The sequence below is a fragment of the Leptidea sinapis genome, chromosome 40, assembly GCF_905404315.1.
Source record: "Leptidea sinapis chromosome 40, ilLepSina1.1, whole genome shotgun sequence".
Lineage (NCBI taxonomy): Eukaryota > Metazoa > Arthropoda > Insecta > Lepidoptera > Pieridae > Leptidea > Leptidea sinapis.
Window position 1 is genome coordinate 7,618,798 of NC_066304.1, and position 23,956 is coordinate 7,642,753.

Consider the following 23,956-nt stretch of genomic DNA (forward strand, 5'->3'; position numbering starts at 1 on the left):
GATAGACTGTGTCTGCTTTGAAAACGTCTAAAAAGTCGAAGTGAGGTTGACAGTTTGCCTCCATTTTGAGCAATGCACGCACACTAACACATAGTGACATACAAATCGCGAGTGTAAGACGTAGCTTGTTACGCACACTAAAGTATTAAACCTGGCCTGTTTTTATCGGTTGTCAAGCAGCAAGATACTCTATCTAGACGTTTAAATTATCTAACGTTCTAGAATTCTAGGACTAATACCTATTTGATTATCTGTGAAGCACTCACCTGTCAATTGGGCAAAGGCAGTTAGTTATTAAGCCACTACACGTTACAATCACCACCTTCGGGAAACAAGCATTAATTGTTAATAACTTATTGTATAATCTATTTTATGTACAATCATTTTCAATCTGCATGCATCTTAGCTATCACTCAAAGCAAATAATGTATTAATATTTGAAAAGATTTTGTTTAATTATCAGTAAGTTATTAATTTCATTGAAGCTAATTTTAAAGAGCCTGATAGATGACACTATTCGATATATGGCACTTTGATTAAAGAAAGATAACATTTTAATTAAGATTATCCTAGATTAAACTATACAGCCATATTTAGGAGGATAACTCAGAGCTGCCAAGGCTCAAATACACAGACTGAGAATGCTACTAGCTATATGTAACCTTTAGGATAGGTGACATAATTAGTTTTTGACGTTCAATGGGGTATTTTATATGTTGTATAGGTACTCAAATAACATAACCCACCATAATGCGTTCAAGAACCGCACATTATTCATAATATCATATTCATAATTCATAAAAATAGAAACAAATTTCTTATTTGTAATAATGTTATTTTTACTAAATAATTACATCGATTTCGATACTATTGAACATTTCTGAAAAACAAAGAAATTTGATTCGACATCTATTCTAATATCAGTCGAGATGACGTTTAGTTCGAAATGAAATGTCAGTTTGCAAACAAATTTGACACAAATGTTGCACGAAAGTAAGATATCGAACGATATGATAGTTGGGACCGACTCTAGTTTGTCTCTAAATTAAAAAATCTATGATAGCTGTCAGAAAACTTTTCATTACCGCCACTACCGGTTAAAATTGGTGGTTATGGTGGTCATAATATGGGACTCAACATGGGGGCTTAAGATATATGGGAATATAAAGTAGTGTATGTAACTGTTCATAATTAGGCATTAAACACTCGTCTGATATTATTATAAACCCACACTCATGTTTAATGCCCTTCATTATATACAGTCACTAAAACTACTATTAAATCATATTTTGAATACAAATACGTTGGTATCATTCATTGGCAAAAGTCATCTATCCAGTTTAAGGTCCAAACTAAACAGCTTTACAAGTTTCAGTTAGACAAGGTAGGTGTATACCTGATCTTGATCGGTTGCCGCAGCGAGAGCTCGGAGCCTGATGATGAAGGGGACCTGGTGGCGGTGAGGAGACGCGGCGGCCGCGGTGTGCGGGGTGAACGGCCGCGGACGAACTCCAGCCGGTAGTTGTCTGAGCGAGGGCTGCCGCTGAAGGACCCCTCAACACCTGTGGAGGAGACCAACAATATATTAGTAACGAATTATAACAGTTATACCAGGTACATGCCAGTCGACGGATAAGGATGTTTATCACACAGTTTAATAATTATTAATCTTGTAAAGCAAGGAAATTACACCTAAGCGAGACGAAATGAGTTTCAAATTCAGAAGCTTGTACTGGCTTATTGGTAGAAACTCCCCAGTATCTCTGGAGAACAAACTCCTAGTATACAAAGTAGCCATCAAGCCTATCTGGACTTATGGTATCCAGTTTTAGGGTACAGTAAGCCACTCCAATATTGAGATACTCCAAAGGTCTCAAAACGCATTCCTGAAAAGTAATGTAAAAGCACCATGGTTTATAACCAACGATGAGGTCCACCAGTACACAAAGATTTCACTGGTCAAGCAAGAAAATGCGGCAACTCGAGAAAAATATAGATCTCGTTTAGAAATCTTTGTCTCAAAAACCTAAATGAAAGAGTCCTTCTCGCTGGAAAAGGGCCCCTGCACGTCTCATTCCCTTATAGCATCTGCTTATAGTATACATTCTTCTTAGGTCTGAGGCAGTCTCTTTTGAATGGGTGGTAGTTTTTGACGTTCAATAAGTGATTTTGAATCCTATTTTGAATAAAAATATTTGAATTTGAATTTGGGACATTATATAAATAAATCTTATAGATATATTTTCCAGAGCCACCGCCAAACTGTTACAAGTCAATATCTAATAGAATTAGATCTATTTGTCAAAGTTGTTACAATATTAATTATTGGAAGAAGAATAAGTATTATAATAAATTCAAATTTGAAATTGTTTGTTTTCTATGCTTTCACGAAAATTTTAAATTGCTATTATAAATCAAAGTTGCGGGTAAAACCAATTGTTGATAATAACACAACTATAATAAGCATACCTACTTCCTTATATATATAGATGGTACAATAGGCTTTTGAAATGTCGTATTTAATTAATTTTGTATTGAAATAAGGTTAATCAGTGAATAGCAATACAAGTCACATAATACAGATATAGGTGAACCGTGTCAGTGGGTGTGACAAGGTCGCGGTGTTGTCAGTGGACGGCTGGCGGCTTCCGTTCATCAGACATTCAATGAGCGTCCGTATACGATATACTTATTATTATGATTGATATAACATATACTATCGCTTTATTTAACAATTATAATTGAACACAAAAGAGCGTCTTGATGAATAAAAAATGCAAGGTAAGATATGGAGTTGTATCTCTCTGCATATATGTTCGATATTATTTTCTATAAAAATAACAATCGACGCTTTTTCAGATAAATTATCCAGATATAAAGCAGGCACACTCTATTTCATAGACCTAGAATATAATAGCGTACTGAAGAACTGATAGCCCGAGTATGCGTGAATAATTTTAATTTGTCTAAAGCGTGGCTAAATGTTCACAACGTGTCAATTAAAACAGATTCGCTTTCCTTTTCTATCTTGCTGTATCTCGTCTATACACTTGTTTATTGTAAGACTATGCTCTATACTACGAGTACCAGTCAACGGTATACTTATGTACGTAGTTTTGCTAGACATATTGTTACAAGATACAAAATTAGCGATTCCTAACAAGGATACAATTTGCAGACACGAGCTGAAGTCAAATGCCACAATGCACCCAAATACAAACAAATTATTTTGATTTTAGCGAATAAGTTTCAAGTATGTACTAATTATGATAACATGAATTAAACGCAGAGAGTTATTTGAAGCCTATTTCATAGAAATTTAAAAATGATTAAGTCTGACACTAGCTGACACATGGTTTGAACCTTTGTAAGTATATTGTAACTAGTGGCGTATCCGTTAAAATATTCAATACACAAACAAAAAATAAATGAAAAACGCGCTAGAAATTGATTTAAATGCAGCTTATCCGCCGAAATATTTGTACGTAACAAATGACGCACTTTCGGCCCAGTTGTCACGTCCATACACAGGTACTTTCCGAGAAGGTTTGGATTTACATAATCCGTTAGTTTATTTCTACAGATTGTGACTGCTGTGAACACGTTGAAAAAATAGCGGCGAGCTGTTAACCTCAGCAACGCACGCACACTAAAACAAAGTGACTAACAAATCGCGAGTGTAAGACGTAGCTGTCACGCACACTCAAGTAATAAACCTGGCCTGTTTTCATCGGTTCTCTAGCAGTAAGAGGTATCTATAAATTAACTTAGGGTTATACATTAATATTAGTTTATTATTACAGCATTAAAAATATGAAGCTCGTTAACTGATTTCGTAAGGACGTTGCGAGGCCAGTTATCAATTGAAATATGTACTCTTTCTATAGAAAAATACTTCATTGTTATTCGTATAGAAAGAGCGCTCGGACGGAGCCCGAGAGGTCGCGAGTTCGAGTCCCGCATGGTTCATAAATTTTGCTTACAAATTTTATTTGTATAATTATAAATCCCAGAAGCGAGGGATATCACTTTAAACATAACAAACTGTTTAAATCGTATCGATTGCTTTAGGAAATTCATATTCAAAATCAATTCATGTCATATATATTCATACGATATTTTACAACGACGCTTTTCTGGATCAACATCTATAGCCCGGCGCTGAAATGACCATTCTTGGTTATCTATATATATATATATATAATGAAAATAGTCTTTATTTGAGGCTCAATCACGCCTAAACCACTGATCGTATCGACATGAAATTACCACCATTTGATGCGAAAATGTATTTTTTATTGTATTTGTAATAAGATGAATAAAATTTAATTTATTTGCTGATAACAGATAGTTAAGGTTTATAATTATGGTTATTATTAAAACGGTGTTATTAAGAGGCTCAACAACCTTCTCAAGAATCGCGTCCCGATACTCGTGTGCCGATATTTTAACACCTTTTACACAAAAGTAGGACTGAGTCCTACTTGATAGTTAACGCCTAACCATCAGTGATGAGGAATTAAACTGAATATTCATACGTGGGTCACACTGAAAATGTTTTGAACTGGCCAGTTAGAAACATTGCTAATGAAAACTTTTTATGAATTTCAATTTTAGAACCTTGTGGTAACCTAATGTAGTATATTGCATTCATTTGTCATTTGTTTTTGTGAATTGGCGGCAAACCTAAAACTCATGTTACCCGTGAAAATAAACCTGACGAGAGAAAATATTTGGTCAATGATTTATAATGGCTTTCGCTGTGGGCTTACTCAACAACAAAGCTATGATAGGCTGCGATTAGCATTTCTTAATGAAGCCCCATCTCGTGCCACTATTTACAATTGGTTTAATGAGTTTAAGCGTCCTTTAACAGCGACTACTGAAGATAACATCAGTGCTGTACGCATGATAGAGGAAGATAAGAGAGTGACCTATGACGAGCATTGGTATGAGTCAAGTTCAAAAACTATTACACGAACATTTAGGCGTCAGGAATCTTTGTACCAGATTGATTCCCCATACATTAACCGACGACCAGAAACACCCTCACATGGACTGGTGTCGCCAAATGTTAGATAAATTCAACGGCGGTGTCTTAAATGCTATATTTGACATCGTCACAGGTGATGAAAGTTGGATATATTGCTACGAACCCGAAACCAAAAGAAAATCAGCTCAGTGAGTGTTTCCTTTCGAGGATCGGCCAACTAAAGTAAAGAAAGGAAGAAGTCAAGTAAAACAGATGAATGACTCATTCTTTAGTTGGAAAGGTCATTTCGCGACAGTTGTGCTAGAAGATGGAAGGACAGTTAATGCAGACTGGTATGTCAATCGCTGTTTGCCTGTTGTCTTGGAAAAAATTCGACAGCAGCGCCCTCGAAGCAGGATCCTCCTTCACTACGACAATCCTTCAGCGCACTCCGCAAAACGGACTGTTGAATATTTGACTATGGCAGGTGTCGAGATAATGAGTCATCCGCCATACAGTCCTGACCTGGCACCCTGCGACTTTTATTTATTCCCAAGAACTAAAGATAAAATTTGAGGTATTCGCTTTACGAGCCCTGAAGATTCGGTGAAAGCGAACGAAAATGCCATAGAGAGAAAGAAAGAGACCCCTAAGGAAGAATGGGCCCACTGCGAATGCGATGATGTGTAGAGAGGAACGGAGATTACTTCGAAAAACAATAAAAGTATTGAAAACTTTCTACATTAAGCCGTTTTCCATTTTCTAAACATTTTCAGTGTTACTTAGGTAATACTAGAATGACAGGTTCCAAATTTAATTAATTCAATTCTTAATGTTATTATTTTTTTAGTGTAAAAGTATTTATGAAAATGTATTGTTTGTAGAACATAATTAAGTGAAAATGCTGTACTTAAATGTTGTTATTCAAGTTTTTGCAATCATGACTTATTTTAAAACTTAACATCCAGTTCACGTAAATAAGAGCCAAAATAATAATATTTACCAAATATATTTTTCTATTGCTATCTACTTACTTTCCTATAAAGTGGTATTTCATTAAAAGCGGAGTTTTTAACTCACTTTAACTAGATTTCAGTTCTAATAGATGAGTGCTGTCGTAATATTAACATTGAATAAATTTGCGGCTCTGTTCCTCAAGAGATGGTCGCTTCCGATGAAGGCTTAGAGGGCACATTGCCCAAAGCCAACTTCAGGTGGTGTTTAGTAGGTAGGCACGTAGTTTTTTACGTGAGTCCCACATATCCAACTCAGATATAGGCTGCGTTGTTATAGAATGAGCATTCACCACCTCCATTCCGTCGTTATCTCGGAGGGATCTAGCCCTTTCCCAATGTCTGGGCGCAAAAAAAACATTGAATAAACATTAATATTTATCACACGGGTCCTACCGTATTGCATGCTGGTCGACATCGGCATCCTCGCGCAGGCGGCAGGGTGCTGCTTGCCCGCTCCCGCTGCCCCGCCCGCTCCGCTCACCGCTCCGCTCGTGCCCGTCCAGTCGCGGTACACGCGCGTGCTATTTTCCACGCGCCATTCGCTCAGTTCCACACTGCGAATCTGAAATGCATAATAATAATATATTTAAAAACGAAATACGAATGTCATTATCAAATCAAACATCAGGTACTAAACATCAGCATCGTACCGGTGTAGAGCTCTTGCTTCGTCCGCTGATCTCGGATGAAGCGTTGCTGTGTCTCTGCTTGTCTCTGGTACGCTCGAGCGCTGGGGACTCCCGACACGACCCATCTGGGTCATCACGCGACTGCAATTATTAATTAACGTAATGTTCAATATTTTATACTCCTCTCAGTATGGGGGTACCACAAGGTTCTATTCTTGGACCGTTCCTCTTCCTTATATATATAAATGATCTCCTTAATCTTATAGAAAAAAAACATAAGGTAGTATTGTTTGCAGATGACACTTCACTGATATTCAAAGTGAAAAGAAACCAAGTACGTAACTTGACGAAGTAAACGATATTCTGCCTGATGCAGAACTTAGCCTATTCGCCAATCCTTCAATAAGGGAGCCCCATTGCAATTTTGTGCAAATCAAAAGTAATGCCAAGAAATATAGCAGATTCCACTGGTTTTACCACCTCTCCGTTTAATAAAATATTTGCATCTATATTTTTCACATTTGGCGCGGTAAATTTAATATATTTGGTTTTATGACTAACAAAAGTTATTAAGCGTTGTACTGGTTTGGCGCTAATAACCTAATATTATATAGCAAGGAAACAAAATATATAAAATGTGAGAGGGGTGATAAAACCGGTAGAATCTACTATATTTCTTGGCATTACTTGTATTCCGAATTATAACGGGGCTCCCATATTGAAGGATTTGCGAACAGACATAGCTCTGCAGCATACACGGTAAAAAATATTAGATAATTATCTGACATAGATTCAGCGCGACTAGTTTATATTAGTTATTTCCATAATATTATGTCCTATGGTATATTGCTATGGAGCAACGCTGCCGATATTAATACAATCTTTGTGCTGCCTACCTAGGTCCTAAAGAATCACTATGAGAAAAATTTAAAGTAATTAACATCTTGACTGTTACTTTTCAATATATTCTTGATAGTGTAATGCATGTACATAAGCACATAAGTGAATCTGCTAAACTGATGACCATAATATCAACACCGACAAAGGAACCGACAAACTTATAATGCCTACTCCTCGGCTAAGTCGAGTAAGCTGTTTATAATGTAACTCATAGATCAACATCATTTTTTCCCGCGACTTCATCTGCATTAAATTACGTACCTCGGGAACCCTTAAAGCAGACGAACCGCCCAACAGATGTGAAACATGTAATGTTATTGTTACCAAATAATGAAATTTAAAGTTAAGTTATTATTCCTCGGGTTTTTACTTATTTTAAACGTAATTATTCGTATGATTCTCACGTTACAAACAAAATATTGGAATACAATGTCTTACTTTGTTGTGCTGGCTTTTGATTGGGTCACTGCAGTTGGCACCACTGGTAACCAACCGCAGCTGCTGCCTGATATTGGCTTTCTCCCTCGCACGCTTGCGTTGAAACTCTTCTTCAACTCTAGAATTGTATGAAAAATTAAATTATTATTTGTAAAGTTATTTAAATGAACACGAGCCTATGGGTCACGTGAACTCTTGCAACACCAGAGGAACCACAAGAACACTGGCAGCCTCTTGGGTAAGCTCATTCCACGGTGCGCCACACACCAATATTGTGATAATAATATGTTAATTTGTAGCCTGCGGTGTGACGCTTGCATCAAATAGCAACTTTTCGGAACACTCGTCGTCACAATTACCGGGATAGAAGACACTCGATTAAGCGATCTAAAGCCATTCACACAGTACTGGTTCTACTTACTTAAAAGTATAAGTGAAAATAAAACAATAAGTAGTGCCTCAATGTTCCTGTTCCTATAATATTTTTATCGATTTTAATTGTGATATGAAAGGTCTCATCCACTATAATATGTCTGTACAATTATTGTTAATGAAATAAATATTTTTCAATATTATCATTTTTTTTTTCAACTTGACACCGATAATGCCAGCGTCTCCTTGCATGGGATCAAATTTGAGTTGACACTAGGGTGCACCAGACCAGACATTTGCAAACCTCCAAATTTGGCCGAATCTGAGATTTGTAGTGTGTTAGAAAGTGACTGACTTAGCGATCAGTGTTTATAGATTTCGGGAGATGCAATTTTCCTAATTTACTCGACAAGTACTAAAGTATTGATAAATAATCTGTATCCGAGTAGGTATACCTCCTCATGGCTTCTAGCTCGGTTTTCCTCTGCTGCTCTTTCAGGTCAGCCTCCTTGGACAGTTTCTCAGCAAGTCTTCGTCTCTCCAGTTGTCGGACGGTCGACTGGAACGTGAACCGCTTGTTTTTGCCCTGACTGATCTTCTGTAACAAAAGTCCACGTTTTAATATAGTACTCGACTATCATGTCAGATACATTAGTAAATTCATTATATGCAATGCACTCTTATTTAAAAATAGTATTTCTAAAATGTATTAAAGAGAAACTTTTCCCTCGTATAATCGATAGGTTTAAGAAATATGTAACTTTAGTTTTGATTACAGATGGAATGTGATCATCTTATAAAGCTTATACAAATTCCGAAGGCATTTCTAATTTATATTCGTAAGGTATCGTTTCCATCGTACTCCCGTATTATATCGTTAACGGTATCCCACGTTTGCAAAAACACGTTATCCATGGAATAATGAATAGTGTGGCAGTTTGTATTACATTTTAAAACAATGTATCTGTATGTGTATAACTCACAAATCATACACGACTGTCAGAAACTCCGAAGAGCCCCTGAATATATTATAAAGAGTCAAGTATCTATGACAGAAAACACAAGGAGATACTTATCCGACTTTACTTCTTCAATTGACATGCATAAGAAAAGCTTTGCGAGCACGAAGTGATGGCGGTTAACTTTTTGTTACTATTGCTTTAAAAATATTTGCCTTCAAATACGGAAGGTTTTGTAAAATAATAATACATAAGACATCTCGAACATTAGCTTCTTTTCTTCTATGTGGCATACATCTTAAGTGTTGTGTGTCGTTCGTGAATATATCCGTTATAATGAATACTCCACAATATTAAAAAAGCTTTCAACGCACAGAAGATGTCTCAAAGAATTAACGAAAGTAAAGGTGTTTGCTCTATTGTTGGTGACCGCACATTTAGCGAACACTATCTGGAGCGTGGAAAACGAGCCGCTCACTCGCTTGGCGATCACATAGCTATAACTTGAGCAGAACTTATTTAGAACATAAATAATTAGGCACACCGTGTCAGATCGGGGCTGTAGCCTTCTTTCAAAACAGCGTCTGTAACGTTTTAATGTGCAGTTTGAATTTATCAATTTGTTCTGGTAAGCCTCACTTATCGATTAGTGTGTATAGAAAGTAAGGTAAGGTCACGAGGAGAGTTAGTTTGAATGACAAGAGCTTCCTGAAAGGTAAAATAAGTATAAGACGAGCGAGAAATAACTAAGTATTCTTTTTGTTACTAGTGCAACAAGCGATTAATCACAGGTGTTCTCCAAGGTAATGTGTTAAATCCCTTACTATTATTTTGATATGGAATATACTTTGATGGATATTCCCAATATTCTTTTTATAATGATGACAGTAAAGGTAAGCATAAATAATAGGAGCATTTTTGAAGTGAAGATGTCTTTTTGCAAGAACTTCTTGTCCCTTACATTAACTGTGTTATCACCAAATTATATAATCGCATCAATATTTCTGATAGATTGATTCAGTGAAATATCTTGTGCAATGCAGCCTTTACATTTTGAACGAATTTCCTTTTCCGATCTTATACACTTATATCTTTCTTACAAATGTAAGATCGAATACGATTACAAATTTAAAAAATATTTACATCAATGTACAAACTAGTCATTTCAAACAGAGCAGTTGATATCAAAAAGTTTGTGCTGTTCAGGCCCAGGCCAATTGGCAAAATTTAAAACTTAATGCTGATCTTCAATTTTTTAATAAATTGAAAATAAAAAAACAGGCGTTCCTTGACCAAAAGTGAAACTTCCACTGTGTAGATCAGATAAAGATCAGTAGCATCCTCTTTACGTAAGTGGCCTCATTTGTTTTGCACGCGTGTTATTGTTTAAAGCTAGTTAATTGCTTTACTATCTAATTGCCATTTTATTGTATTGCAATATTATATTCTTACACGCATGCCTTCTCTAAATTTGTAAACTTCTTCAGTTTTTAATTACATTAGTCTTAACAGAAATAGTATAAATGTCGGGCACGACAATAAACATACTTTGCTTTTCGTTACTTGGTTACATTACCGAGAAGTGTAGAAACAAGAGATTACGTTTCCATTTCAACTTCACACGAAAATCACTCATTACCTAAGCCAGTTAAACAACAAAGAATAATTAGCAATGGAAGTGAGAACTTCGCAATAGAGGAAATAATATGTGACTGTGTCTGATGCATAATATGTTACAATGTGGAACGAATTTAGAAATGCATTCAGATAATGTATATCAAAAGACAATAGCTTATTATTATGTGAACATTTTCAAATTAAACCATGATGGAGGACAGGAGTGTGTGCAAGGAACTGTGTATTGACTAAAACTTGTTAACTACTTTCAACTAGATTTAGTTTGTTATTGTTTGATACAAAGTCAAAAGGGTTATTGTTTACGTCACGCCCGCCCGTAGCGATATTAATTATTCGCGCGATTCATATTTATAACATTATTAGCTGACGCAGCAAACGTTGTATTGCCGATATTAAAACCGCGATACAAAAGTAACTGTTGATCGTAGGTGGGTGAATACTTGAAGTTGTATGTATTTTTTAATGCTGACTCATAATCAAACGATCGAAACGATCAAATTTAAAAAAAAATGTCGTGTGGACCACCCTTAAAATTTAGGGGGATGAAAAATAGATGTTGTCCGATTCTCAGACCTACCCGATATGCACTCAAAATTTCATGAGATTCAATCAAGCCGTTTCGGAGGAGTTCAATGTTTAACACCATGACACGAGAATTTTTTATATTAGATTTACGAGCACATTATCTAGCATTATTGAATTTATATTTAACGGTGATAACCGTATTAAAATTGTCGCAGAGCCAATAAGGCTTCCAGAATAAGTTGTATAATGGAATAAATTTTCATACAAATATAAAACCTTTCTTCCCCCAAAGATCAGGCACATCCTATCACCGTTGTGACGCAAGTATGAACCAAAATACGTGGTTGCTCATAAAATTAATGTCGCAGTGCTGCCCTCAGCTTCGTACAAACTTTGTAACTTAAGTACCTTTTAGCATTTATTTGAGCTAAGCGAAAATACCATCTAACATGGTGATCACAGTGGTGTACTTAGTATTTATTTGGAATAAGTCCTAAATATTAACACTCAAATTATTTGCTTTTGGCATGCGTTCACTTGATGCAATATATGGATCAGATAGAGTCCCATACTAGAGTTACTAATGTGATGTGCTTTATCTTGACAATCTTTTAATGATTTCTTATTTTTTTAAAGTCCCTTAATGGTTTCATTCATTCATTTTGCTTAAATGACATGACTATTTAAAATAAAACAGGAAAAGAAAATTAAAATTTTGGTATTTCGTAGAATTGCCTTCGATGATATATTTGTGTAGTTCGTGACAGATGAGGGTGATAAGCAAATATTACATAAATAAAAATATAAATTGAACTGTGGTCATCATCATCATCATTTGAGCCGTTAGACATCCACTGCTGGACAAAGACCTCCCCCAAAGATCTGCACGACCATCGGTTCTGCGCTTAGTACAATACACTTTGTCCAAAAGAACAGATGCAGTTTGTACTAAATAGCTAGACAAAACGCAATGACTTGGCATTTTATTAAAATTAGTTTTACTTCTGTTTAGTCTATACTTCTCTTTTGACTTTCCAAATTGTAATTTAAAATCGAATTGTACAACAATGATAAGCCACACTGGCATTTTGAAACGGTTACGTTTTAATATGCACATAATATTAGGTTCTGTTTCATATACACATGTGGTTTGCACAGGTGTATGTACGCATACAATAACTGAACCGACTAACATCGACCTGTTACTTACTCAGTCGATAGAAATATGGTGTTGTATTGGGCCGTGGCCGTTGCGCACACTACGATATTGACGTTCAATAACGAACAATAGGTAATAGGTATAGCTTCGTATTATTTGTGAGGTGCCAAATTGATTGTGAATTGTGCTTCACTACTACTATTGTTTATTTTGATATTACAAATTATTATATTTCTTATTGATGTAACCAAGATATTACTAGGACTAGAGACACATCATGACAGGATGTTCTTTTCATGAAACAATGAAACGAAACAATGATATTTATTCAGCAATTGGGTATTTACATACAATTGCACTTGTCAAAAATTATAAACAAATTTAAATCTAAATTAAATTACTTATTATGTCATTGTGACAGTTTGCATCTCTCCTTGCCCTGTGCTAAGTAAACACGCGCTTTTGTCATTTAGGACATCATTCACAGTGTAAAAAGACTTTTTTATTGAAATATTCTTGATTGTGGATTTAAATCTATTAAGCGGTAATTCTTGCAGGCAAATTGGCATTTTATTATAAATGCAAACACCCATTCCCACAAAAGAAGAATGTAGTCTTTGAAGACGATGATAATCAGAACACAATTTATGTTTGTGTCTTGTATTGAATGTGTGGATATACACCAAGTATAAAAAAGGACCGAGTACGGATCTTTGTGGTACGTCTAATTGAAGCGGTAAATCATTTGATTTCACTCTACCTATATCAACGCACTGAACTGACTGTGTGAACTGAATAACACTTCAAGCGGGACACTATTTATACCATATAGGCGTAGTTTTAATAAAAGTGTGTCGTAGCAAACACAGTCAAATGCTTTTGAGAGGTCACAAAACACACCGATCGCATTCTGCGATTTCTTCTTTCTGCGACTTTTATTTGACAGAAAGAAGAAATGAGCAAACGTATTCAACTGTATTGATGTTTGTAATGCTATACTTATTAATAATAGCCGCGATACATAATGTCCATCATAAAGTGAACCGCATGTATGAATCTAATCATGCTCCATAAATGTATAAACAGTATGTCAGTGATAATTCAGTGGACAATAGCCAGCATTCAGGGCATGCCCGCGCTCGACCTACTGTTGTGTGATAATGGACGACCTTCTATGGTGCGACTTTGTCCTTACTTATATTGATTCATCGTCTACCGTGCACATATATAACGTGAATAAAATATATTATTGTATTATTATCAAAGGACCGTCGTTGCTTATTCTAGGTTTAATAAAAAAAAACTACTCGGGAAAATTAGAGACACATAATTAGGCTACCGTCTTAAAATTACATATATTCACTGGGACAACTCCTACTATATAAATGAATATTAAAGTATATGTGGGCACACAACGATATTCATCGCAAATAAATTTTGAAAAACAAAATTTTATGAACGATGCGGGATTCGAACCCACGACCTTCCGTTCCGGCGTTCCGTGCCGGTGCTCTAACCAACTGAGCTAACCGTTCGAGTACCGCCTCGTTATAAAATTCTGTTTGCTTTGTTCAACTCTCAGGTTGTGGCTTCATCTACAGGAACTACTTTACAGTTGATAACCTGCTCAACCCCAATATTTTGCATATTAGGAAATTGACTTGAGATGTCGCTCTTGTAAATCTAAACAATATGTTGTTTTAACGCCGGAGGTCGTGGGTTCGAATCCCGCATCGTTCATAAAATTTTGTTTTTCAAATTTTATTTGTGTATTAATCCTAGAGTGAGGGTTATCACTTTAAAAAAAACATAACATATTGTTTAGATATTCATCGCCATAAGCTTTTGTGAAAACGTCTGGAAAATCATGTTTGTAACGTCAGCAGGAGGAGTGGCATATTTGTTTTCGATCATTCGAATGAAAAAGTGCATTAATTTTTACGTATATTTAACCCTTAGAATATTTTGAGAAATGATGAATTCAATTTTGACCGAACATATTAGTTTTTTATTATTCTCTATACACCTCTCTCAGTACTCCCCACGTATATATAGTTGACTAATCCTTATAGTAAATAATAAAAATAATAAAAAAAAAAATTTCGGACAACTATTATCCATCAATAGTAATTATATCTGGGTAGAGACATTTTGATCTTGATAGACTTGAAAGTGTTTAAAATAAGTGTTTAAAAATATTATCATACAGAGAGGCTTATTCATAACTATCCCGACAGACTGGCTAAGTACAAAACTTTATCTTTGGAGGGCTATAGACTTATTGACTATTTACAAAATAATAATTTCGAACATTGATTCGCTCTATCTCGTTTAATCGCTTAATTTTAACACTTTTCACAATTCCAGATCACAAAGGACATTTTCTCTGTGTGTGTAAAATTATTCCTCGTATTATAATCCCCTTGTACGTATGTGTAGATATTATAATGAATTATTTGAGAAGAATAAAAATCTAGACATATTTAGTCAAAATTTAGTTGGAATTGGTTCATTAACATATTATTGTAATCTTTTAAATCGTTTATGTACAGTTTATTATTTTTGGTTTTTATGTTTATGCTATATATTGTAAAGTATATTATTTCATTCACAATTTATTGTATTTCTTGTGCCTAAATAAATAAATATTTATTTCTATTGAATGAAATGGAATGTTGAAGAAATTGGCACACATCGATTTAATATCTACATCTACCATTGTTTCGTTAACCATTATACAGATACCCTACAACTATTATTATTATTGTCCAATATACGCTTATCTTACGCGCTAAAATATTTAATTACGAAACACATTAAGTAGGACGGCGAGTTGTGTCCCGGAGATGTCTGCAAATAATTATTGTTTAAACAACGCCGACCTCACGTGCCGGCCGAAGACGGTACAAGACTATTTACTTACGTTATTGCTTCATTAAAAATACGTCATAAACCAACCAGCTACATATCATTTTCATCATAAACAAAGAGGATGCAACTACTACGTAATAAGAGGCATGACTGCCTACGTAAAAATTTAAATTCACTTTAGTATGAAACGTGAAGTGATTTGGCATAAGATTAAAGTAGTAGTAATTAGAGTACGATGTATAATGCGGATAACTTTGAAAGCGAACAAATCAAATCAAAATCACTTTGTGCATGTAGGTCACGGAAATGACACTTATAAATGTCAAAAACAAATTTTAAGCTATTGCATAGCTTCTATCGCGGCCCTTGAGCGTGCTGACTGAATCCAGAAATTCCGTCACGAAAATAACCTAACACTTACTTACTAGATGTATATAGATATTTCGCCACGGTCATTACCGTTGCCGTGGAACAGCGGTTATCACGTATGCTTTTTGTGCAAAAGATCCCAGGTTCGAGCCTGGGGTACGTCTTGATTTTTTTAATTTCTTTTTTTTATCACGTTTATTTAATTTTTATTATTATGACAAGCATTTTTATTTAGTTTCACCTGTACGGTTGTCTGTAATCAAATCTTGCAAGTTAAATTTTACTCACATCCCGTTTGCTTTTTTTAAAATTAATTTTATCAAAAAAAAATACTGCATAAATAAAATAAATTAATAATTATAATTGCATAAGTTGATAAAAAATGCTATGCAATAGCTTTACCGCGGCAGTCCTCGAGTGCCACACATCTGTTTTTTTTTCTAATAACATTTGTTTAAAAATTCGATTATCTTCGTTATTTACAAGATTATAGCCGTCATCTGATAATGTATCAATGACGTGTTTTGCACGTTTCATATAATCGAGTGAATCGCTTTTTTCGAGTTTCGCTAGGCTGATTATAAATTACACACTTAAAAAGAGGAAATAGCAGACTTTGACAACGGCCTGTTGACATATAACACAGGTATGTGTTATGATTTTACGAGATTTATACTTATAAAAAGCTTTACTATGACGTTTGAAAGAGGGCCGGAATATTAAAAACCTGGCCAGCTAAGAATAGACAACAGAAACTGTAATCAAGGTTACTTTTTACTGACCTCTCGATTACTAATCGAGCTTCTACTTCATAGATATTTCTTTAGAATAAAATAATCGTTAAATATACACATGCGACTTATATCCTGGTTAAATTAAGCGAGTGACGGTAAGACCAATTAACCGTTCAATATTTAAAAAAAATTCGAAAAAAAAGCCTGAGATATTTCTTTCTAAGTTTGTCTAAGAGTTTATAAGTTGTCCATAAGGCTGTCGCTTTATTCTTCATCATACAACAATATTTTTAACTTTATACGTAAGTACTAGACAATAAGTTAAAGTTGTACAATATCAAATAGTTGTAATACATGAGAAAATCCGCATATTTTGTTTAGGTGTTTGTGTGACTTTTGTGTTTATGGAATAGCAGGACAAACGAGCGTACGGGTCACCTGTTGTTAAGTGATCACCGCCGCCCACAATCTCTTGCAACACCAGAGAAAACAGGAGCGCTGCCGGCCGTGACTGTACACGTGAAAAGACTAATTCACTGATAGTGAATAACATAACTGAAAAACATGTTACGAATTAGGTACAGAAATAGTCAAGTAAATGCCACTTAATGCGGGCTTTAAACTCTCGTAATGTTGATAAAGCAAGGACGTAAAGATAATCTTCATAAGGCTGACGTAACTGGAATGAATAACCACTCCTAACTACTACTCTTATCAACTGCTTCGTGAGAAATTTAATAAATAAGTACGTACACGTGCCACGGGTACTTCTTTTGTGTAATTTAATATGAGCAATTTTGTTAGCAACCATTAACGGCTTAATATACGGCTGGGTTTAAGGAACATTTATTGAAGTAATACTTCTTTAGGCACGCTTGGGCAGTAAGCTGGTGAATGCGTAACGAGAGCGTTACAAACGCTAGCGTTACGGGAACAGTAATTTCTTGATTTTTTTCTACCTTCATTTATAATAATTTAAATCGTCCTGTTGTTTATTATATTATATTACTGTTAAAGCACTAAAGGGAAGTGTCGTCTGTTATACATTTGTTTAAGCGGATATATGTTGCTGTATCTTAGATATTAGTAAAACAAAACTTAAAAGTAAAAAAATTGTTAGTAAATAATCTGTTTACATTCATTACTACATTCATCCGTCTCTTGTGAGTATCCTCGCAGCGTAACACAAAACACAGGCGACAGCCAGTACAGTTACGTAACAATGTCAATTAGAAACAATTAAAGTTATTCACCGTGTAATGTTTTAATAACTGTAACAGTTAGTTGAACTTGATGCCTGTACTATGCGTTTATATTTAACTAGACTGAGTTAAACTATAAAGACTTTAGAAACAACATATTTATTATCATTACTAACCATAATATTATTCAAACTATCTTTTGTCATAAAATTTTACTCTCATTAAAATATTCTTAGGTAATTTTGTTTGCTAACATTCAACAAAAGTGTGCAGCGTTAAATGAAGATTCTATTTTTGTCGTCATATTTGATAACATATTTTAGCAACTTTCATACGAAATTCTGACTAACATTCGATTTTCATTCACATGTTATTATTATTTTAAATATTTAAACCGCGAATTCCTCACGTTCATCGCATGCCATAAACTATTGAAATTCTCTGTCCATACTGTTTAACGGAAACAAAATCACACGCCTGTCAAATCTTATCAGTTTCACGCTCGCCAACGGTTTCAAGTACCTTTTCTCTTATACTAATGGCTATTTACATAATACTAACATTTAAACATCTCATTACATAAACTCATCTGTATTCAATACAAACAAAATATGAATATTTATTTAAACTCGTTTTCGTAATTGTGTCAACGACTGTACTTATGAATACGTTTTTATTTTAACTTTAGGCTTTTGGTAATATGAATTTACATTCCATACAATTACCATAATTATTATTGAATATACAAAACACACAAGTCAGTTAATTATTACGAAAATTATAAGTATACAATAATTTTATGAACTTAACTGACATTAACGAATACTCCATAAAAAATACTTCAATACAAAATAATAATGTAATAGTAAAGGATCTCATTTCGGTGGAAAAACTTTTTATGAGCTATCAAAATGATTTGAGTTTTTCTTTAGTATTAATTCCGCCAATATATGTCTTAAAACAATTCGACACGTGTTTCGCCTCTACACGAGGCATCCTCACGACGTGTTTACTCGCCAAAACCTTGATCAAAGATTTTGGCGAGACAACACATATATTGGCAGAATTACCACTAAAGATAAACTCAAATTATTTTGATGATTATGGATTTCCGCAAAGTAACGCTTACTTCAATAGATTTTTATGAACCCGTTGTCTGTGCCTTTTTCAATCGAGAGACATTAGGAAAATCAGCCGAAAGACAATTAGAAAACCAGTACAGCACTATTTACTTCTCGCTGGTCAATGCCTTACCAAAACATAATATGTAATACAATAATTTTTGAACTAATTATGTATGTATGAATGATGGAACGACTAATCAGATACAGCGACTGAGCTACGCTACTTGGCGATATAGAGTATCTAATTTTATTATATTTCAAGAGCTGAGCCTGGGTGACAGCGTCTTTATCGGTTTGTAAATAGTAATTGGGACTGCTGCTCGATAAAGACAGTGAAGGTGAAGCCCACATTCTTTGCAACAACAGTGGAATCACAGGAGCGTTTCCGGATTTGAGGAAGGTATCGAATCCTTGAAGATATATGCCATATGGTCCTAGAAGGCTACTCGAAGAGGTAAATTCCATCAGTGGCAAAAAGTTCCTTGAAAACCGCACTATAGCCACGCGGCACACTTGGATAATAAGGATGATAGTTAAGGCGACACTAAATGCCAGCGACCTTGAGCGATATGAGTTCACGGCTTCCGGCCCGCCATCTATGTAACAAAGTCAATATTTTCAAAATTCTTGCGTGGAAACCAGTTTATATGCCTACAATCCTCGTTATTCACTACTAATCTGAATAAATTAACCTACACAAAAAAGTACAAGCTATAAGAATAACTTTTCTGGGAGAAGTACCAAAAAAATGCGTCACGCCATGCCAAAAAACTTGTTTAACTTAAAAGTGGTAGTTCAAAAAGGCTCAGCACTATAACCAACAGCGAGCATTGGCAACCTACAAGTAAGACTTAAGGATATGTGTAACAGGATTAAGTAGTGTTCATAGCTCGAAATGCTATACTTTCACCACAAAACTTGTCTAAAAACACCATGTTTGCGTGTTTTCTGCTTACTCTTCGCCTTAAGTTTAAAGCGTCGCCTCGGTGGTAGTATCTTGAAGTTCAATTATAGATTTTAAAATCTTCTTCTACATAAAAATATCCGAGTTTAATTTTGAATTGGATTTCATTAGATATAATGTGAGAATCGTAATTATTGATAAAAAAAATGATTATAATTAGGTATATTGAAATTAGAATTGTTCAAATTTTGTAAAATCTACGTAATTTTAATTTGTTCGATAAATAATAATCGTTGAATTATATGTTTCACAGCAAAACAAATAATATTTTATAACTATTATAAGGTATTTATAAAAATAATCTTCACAAGTGAAGCCAAAAAGGTTTTACTTCTGACGTACAGTCTGACGACTGACAGTTTTTTATTTTTTATTTTAAGAAGTGACGTGATAAGCAAGACGTTCCGTGATATACCCAGCCAAGAAGTCAAGCCAAGAAATTCTTTGAATGCAGCGCCGCATTGACAGAACTTCTTTCTCTTCTTTTGATAATAAAGATATCCAGAAGTGGACGTCTTCCGGCTGATGATGATGATATAAATCTCTCTCTCTTTACCAGAATTCAATGCAGATATAATCAATGTTTATTTTAATGGCCTTTTGCTACTGAGCAATCTTGCAGCCTTAGCCTTTACTGTCGTTAATTAGAGTTCACAATATCTTGATACCATAATTGTTAATACCAGTTGTCATCAATGGTACGGTGGGTGCGTGGAATGTGGTAGCTTTGTTACAAGCCATTGAATCTCTGCCTATGAACAATTAATGTGCAATCTAGATATTATATTTGTTAAAGATTAACATTAGTGTTACGATTGTTCGACGACCATTTGCCTTCGATGATATAATTTACGTGACAATGGATTTATTTCACAGTTTTAATTTAAGTTTAGGCACGTTTACCCCATTCTGTTTCCAAAATATGAACAGCCCAAGTTACTCTTATAACAAGAGCAAATAGTTAAATAGCAGACTATGAAAACAGTTGTATTTAGTGAATGATTTTCTTAATGATGCCAAAGATTGGGAACAGATCGACTGCCCTCAGGATATTTAATGGTAAATTTTATTATACGATGTTGTATTGTAAGCTTCTTCTGTCCCAGAGCGCCGTTAAGCGGTAGCAGCGTTAGAAATGACAACAAAAATAATTCTAAAGGAATCAATTTTGAGAAAATAAATACCTTTTTTATGTATTTTTGTATTTAAAAAAAATCGCCGAGTTTCTTGCGTCCGTTGTTCTCAGATCTGAGGCATACTTTTTCGAATGGGTGGTAGTTTTTGGCGTTCAATAAATACTATTTTGAATAAAAATATTTGAATCTCATTATCCACGCCTTGAATAACCTTTCATTTCGGTTTTTTGTTCTATATTCATAATTCAAATAACAATACTTATAGCATATTCTAACAATACTTCAGTATTTATTTTATTATTATAATTGTGTATAAATTATTACTCTAATCGATCGCGCTTTCATGGTCTACTAGCGTGACAGGTCAATCATACTTAATTACACACAGAGTGAAATATTTTCTTATCAAAAATCAATATTATATAATCGTAATATTCGAAGACAGCGGACATGACTAGTTTTCAACAAACATCAGGTAGTTAAGCGACATTTGTACAACATAATAATCGTGTACCATAACACGGTGGCGGTGTGACCTTGCAAGTTGCGACGTGCCTTATGATGTCATCTGCTCAAGACATACGACACACATACATATATTTTATATTATATATATATAGGTACGTACTGAGATCTTGTCAAAAGTAAACATGCCATGGTGATCCGTAGATGATACAAGTCACTAAGTATCATTCATAAAATTCAATTAAGTAAGCTCACTTATTTTAGATGTATGTAGAACAATGTAGCGGATAACTTAATTTTTCGAGTCATAAAAATCTTCTCATAGAGCATAAAACTATATAAAAATAATTTTATGTAATTTTTTTTATGACAATAAGGGACGAGACGAGCACGACGTTAAGCCGATGGTAATTGATAGGCACGTCCTGCCCAGAACGATGCAATGAGCGACCCTACAATTGTGTTCGTCACCTTGAGACAGTTGATGATAAAGCTCATTTGCCCAGTAATTTCACTAGCTACGGCGCCCTTCAGACCGAAACACCATAATGTTTACACATTACTGCTTCACCATAGAAATAGGCGCCGTTGTGGTACCCATAATCTAGCCGGCATCTGGGGCACAGAAACCACTGATTTGGAGACAATTACACGTTGTCGTTATGTTGGACCATTTACTGTTAAATGTATGAAAGTTAAAGCCGCTCGTGAGTAAATCGCACTCACAAATGAACCGTCTCATCACATAACTTATAACAATATGTTCTTATTAAATTCTTTCTTGGTTTTTATTGTGTCAATATTTCAGCTGTCTAACTATAGCGATAGAGGTACAGGCCGCTGACAGACAGACGGACAAATAACAGAGTCCTAGTAATAAGATTCCCGTTGGTTACTCTTCGAGTACGGAACTCGAGATCGAAACAACGTATGGTAATTAAAACGACACAAGCTAACACTACTATTATTATAATAATCATATAAAAATTACTCTAATAAATTATTCTCCGACTGCTCCATTGATCGAATTGGGCCAACGAGCGTTACATAGCCAGGCTTGTCAGTTCAGTCTTATTCAATACTAACAAATATTTTTTTATGGAAACGGAGGACAAACGAGCGTACGGGTCACCTGGTGTTGAGTGATTCTCTTGCAACACCAGAGGAATCACAGGAGGGTAGCCGGCCTTTAAGGAATGTGTACGCGCTTTTTTTGAAGGTTCACATGTCGTATCGCCCCGGAAACACCGCACAAAAAAGTTCATTCCACAGCTTTATAGTACGTGGAAGAAAGCTCCTTGAAAACCGCACTGTGCAGGACCGCCACATATCCAGATGGTGGGGATGATATCCTAACTTGTGGCGTGTCTTGCGAAGGTGGAATTCGGCGGCAGGTATCAGGTGAAACTATTAAAAAAAATTGCCCGGTGCTTCTAAAATTTTCACTTCAAACTTTTTTGCCAGTTGGTACTACTGATAAGTATGTCGATGATGTCAACTCGACACAAGTTCATTAAATTTATCAAATGTAAAAAATCGACTGGCACTTCGCCACTTTGATGCATAGAAGCCATATTAGAGATATTAAATTACTTTTATATCAGAGTCGAAATGAAAATGTTAGTTTGTCAGTTGGAATTTTTATCAAATATATTCATCGACAAGATAACGGTTCGGAAACGAAGAAAACATGCGCGCCGATATCAAGTACTTATCCACATGCTTTCATACTGTTTCATTATTAAACATGATATACTTATATTACGTGTAGGTACAATCATACAATTTTATCGGGAATTTTTTTCCTTATGAAAATAAGGGACGAGACGAGCAGGACGTTCAGCTGATGGTAATTGATACGCCCTGCCCATTACAATGCAGTGCCGCTTGGGCTTCTTGAAAAACTCAAAAATTCTGAGCTGCACTACAATTGTGCTCGTCACCTTGACACATAAGATGTTAAGTCTCATTTGCCCAGTAATTTCACTAGCTACGGCGCCCTTCATACTGAAACACAGTAATGTTTACACATTACTGCTTCATGGCAGAAATAGGCGCCGTTGTAGTATCCATAATCTAGCCGGCATCCTGTGCAAAGAAGCCTCCCACTGGTAAATTAGTAGTAGAATTAGCTTCAAACTAACAACGTGAAATAATTTGTGGATCGGAATTATCTGTACTTTTAAAATGTGTTTTTTAATTAATTGGATGTAATGACAGCCGCCTTAGCATTATGATATGATATTTTTTTATAATAAAATACCTATACATCAGTTGTTAATATTATCTACGCGTTACGCTCAACTATTTACGCGTCATCTTTTGATTTCTCTAGAGCTTTAAGAGAGCTAGGTGGTGGTAATACACAGACATAGATCCAAGTAGATAACACAAATCCCTCCGTCTGTATGAAAACCAAGCGTGCCCTTCTTTTTGTAACTACTGTGACGTCGTTATAAATGCCAGTGCATCGAGCCTAACGT

General features: G+C 35.0%; 1 protein-coding gene across 3 annotated transcripts in view; it reads right to left on the reverse strand.

Moving 5' to 3' along the window:
* LOC126976320 (uncharacterized) overlaps positions 1-23,956 on the reverse strand; it is a 129,255-nt gene that overhangs the window by 2,679 nt on the left and 102,620 nt on the right. For 2 of the 3 annotated variants that reach the window (XM_050824601.1, XM_050824600.1), the window contains exons 15-19: positions 8,783-8,925; positions 7,956-8,073; positions 6,639-6,758; positions 6,382-6,550; positions 1,397-1,562 (exon numbers count right to left, since the gene is read on the reverse strand). In XM_050824601.1, coding sequence (XP_050680558.1) covers positions 1,397-1,562; positions 6,382-6,550; positions 6,639-6,758; positions 7,956-8,073; positions 8,783-8,925 — 716 coding nt within the window. Of the gene's footprint in view, positions 1-266; positions 323-1,396; positions 1,563-6,381; positions 6,551-6,638; positions 6,759-7,955; positions 8,074-8,782; positions 8,926-23,956 lie in introns of all 3 variants that reach the window. The other variant, XM_050824602.1, reaches the window with a different exon arrangement.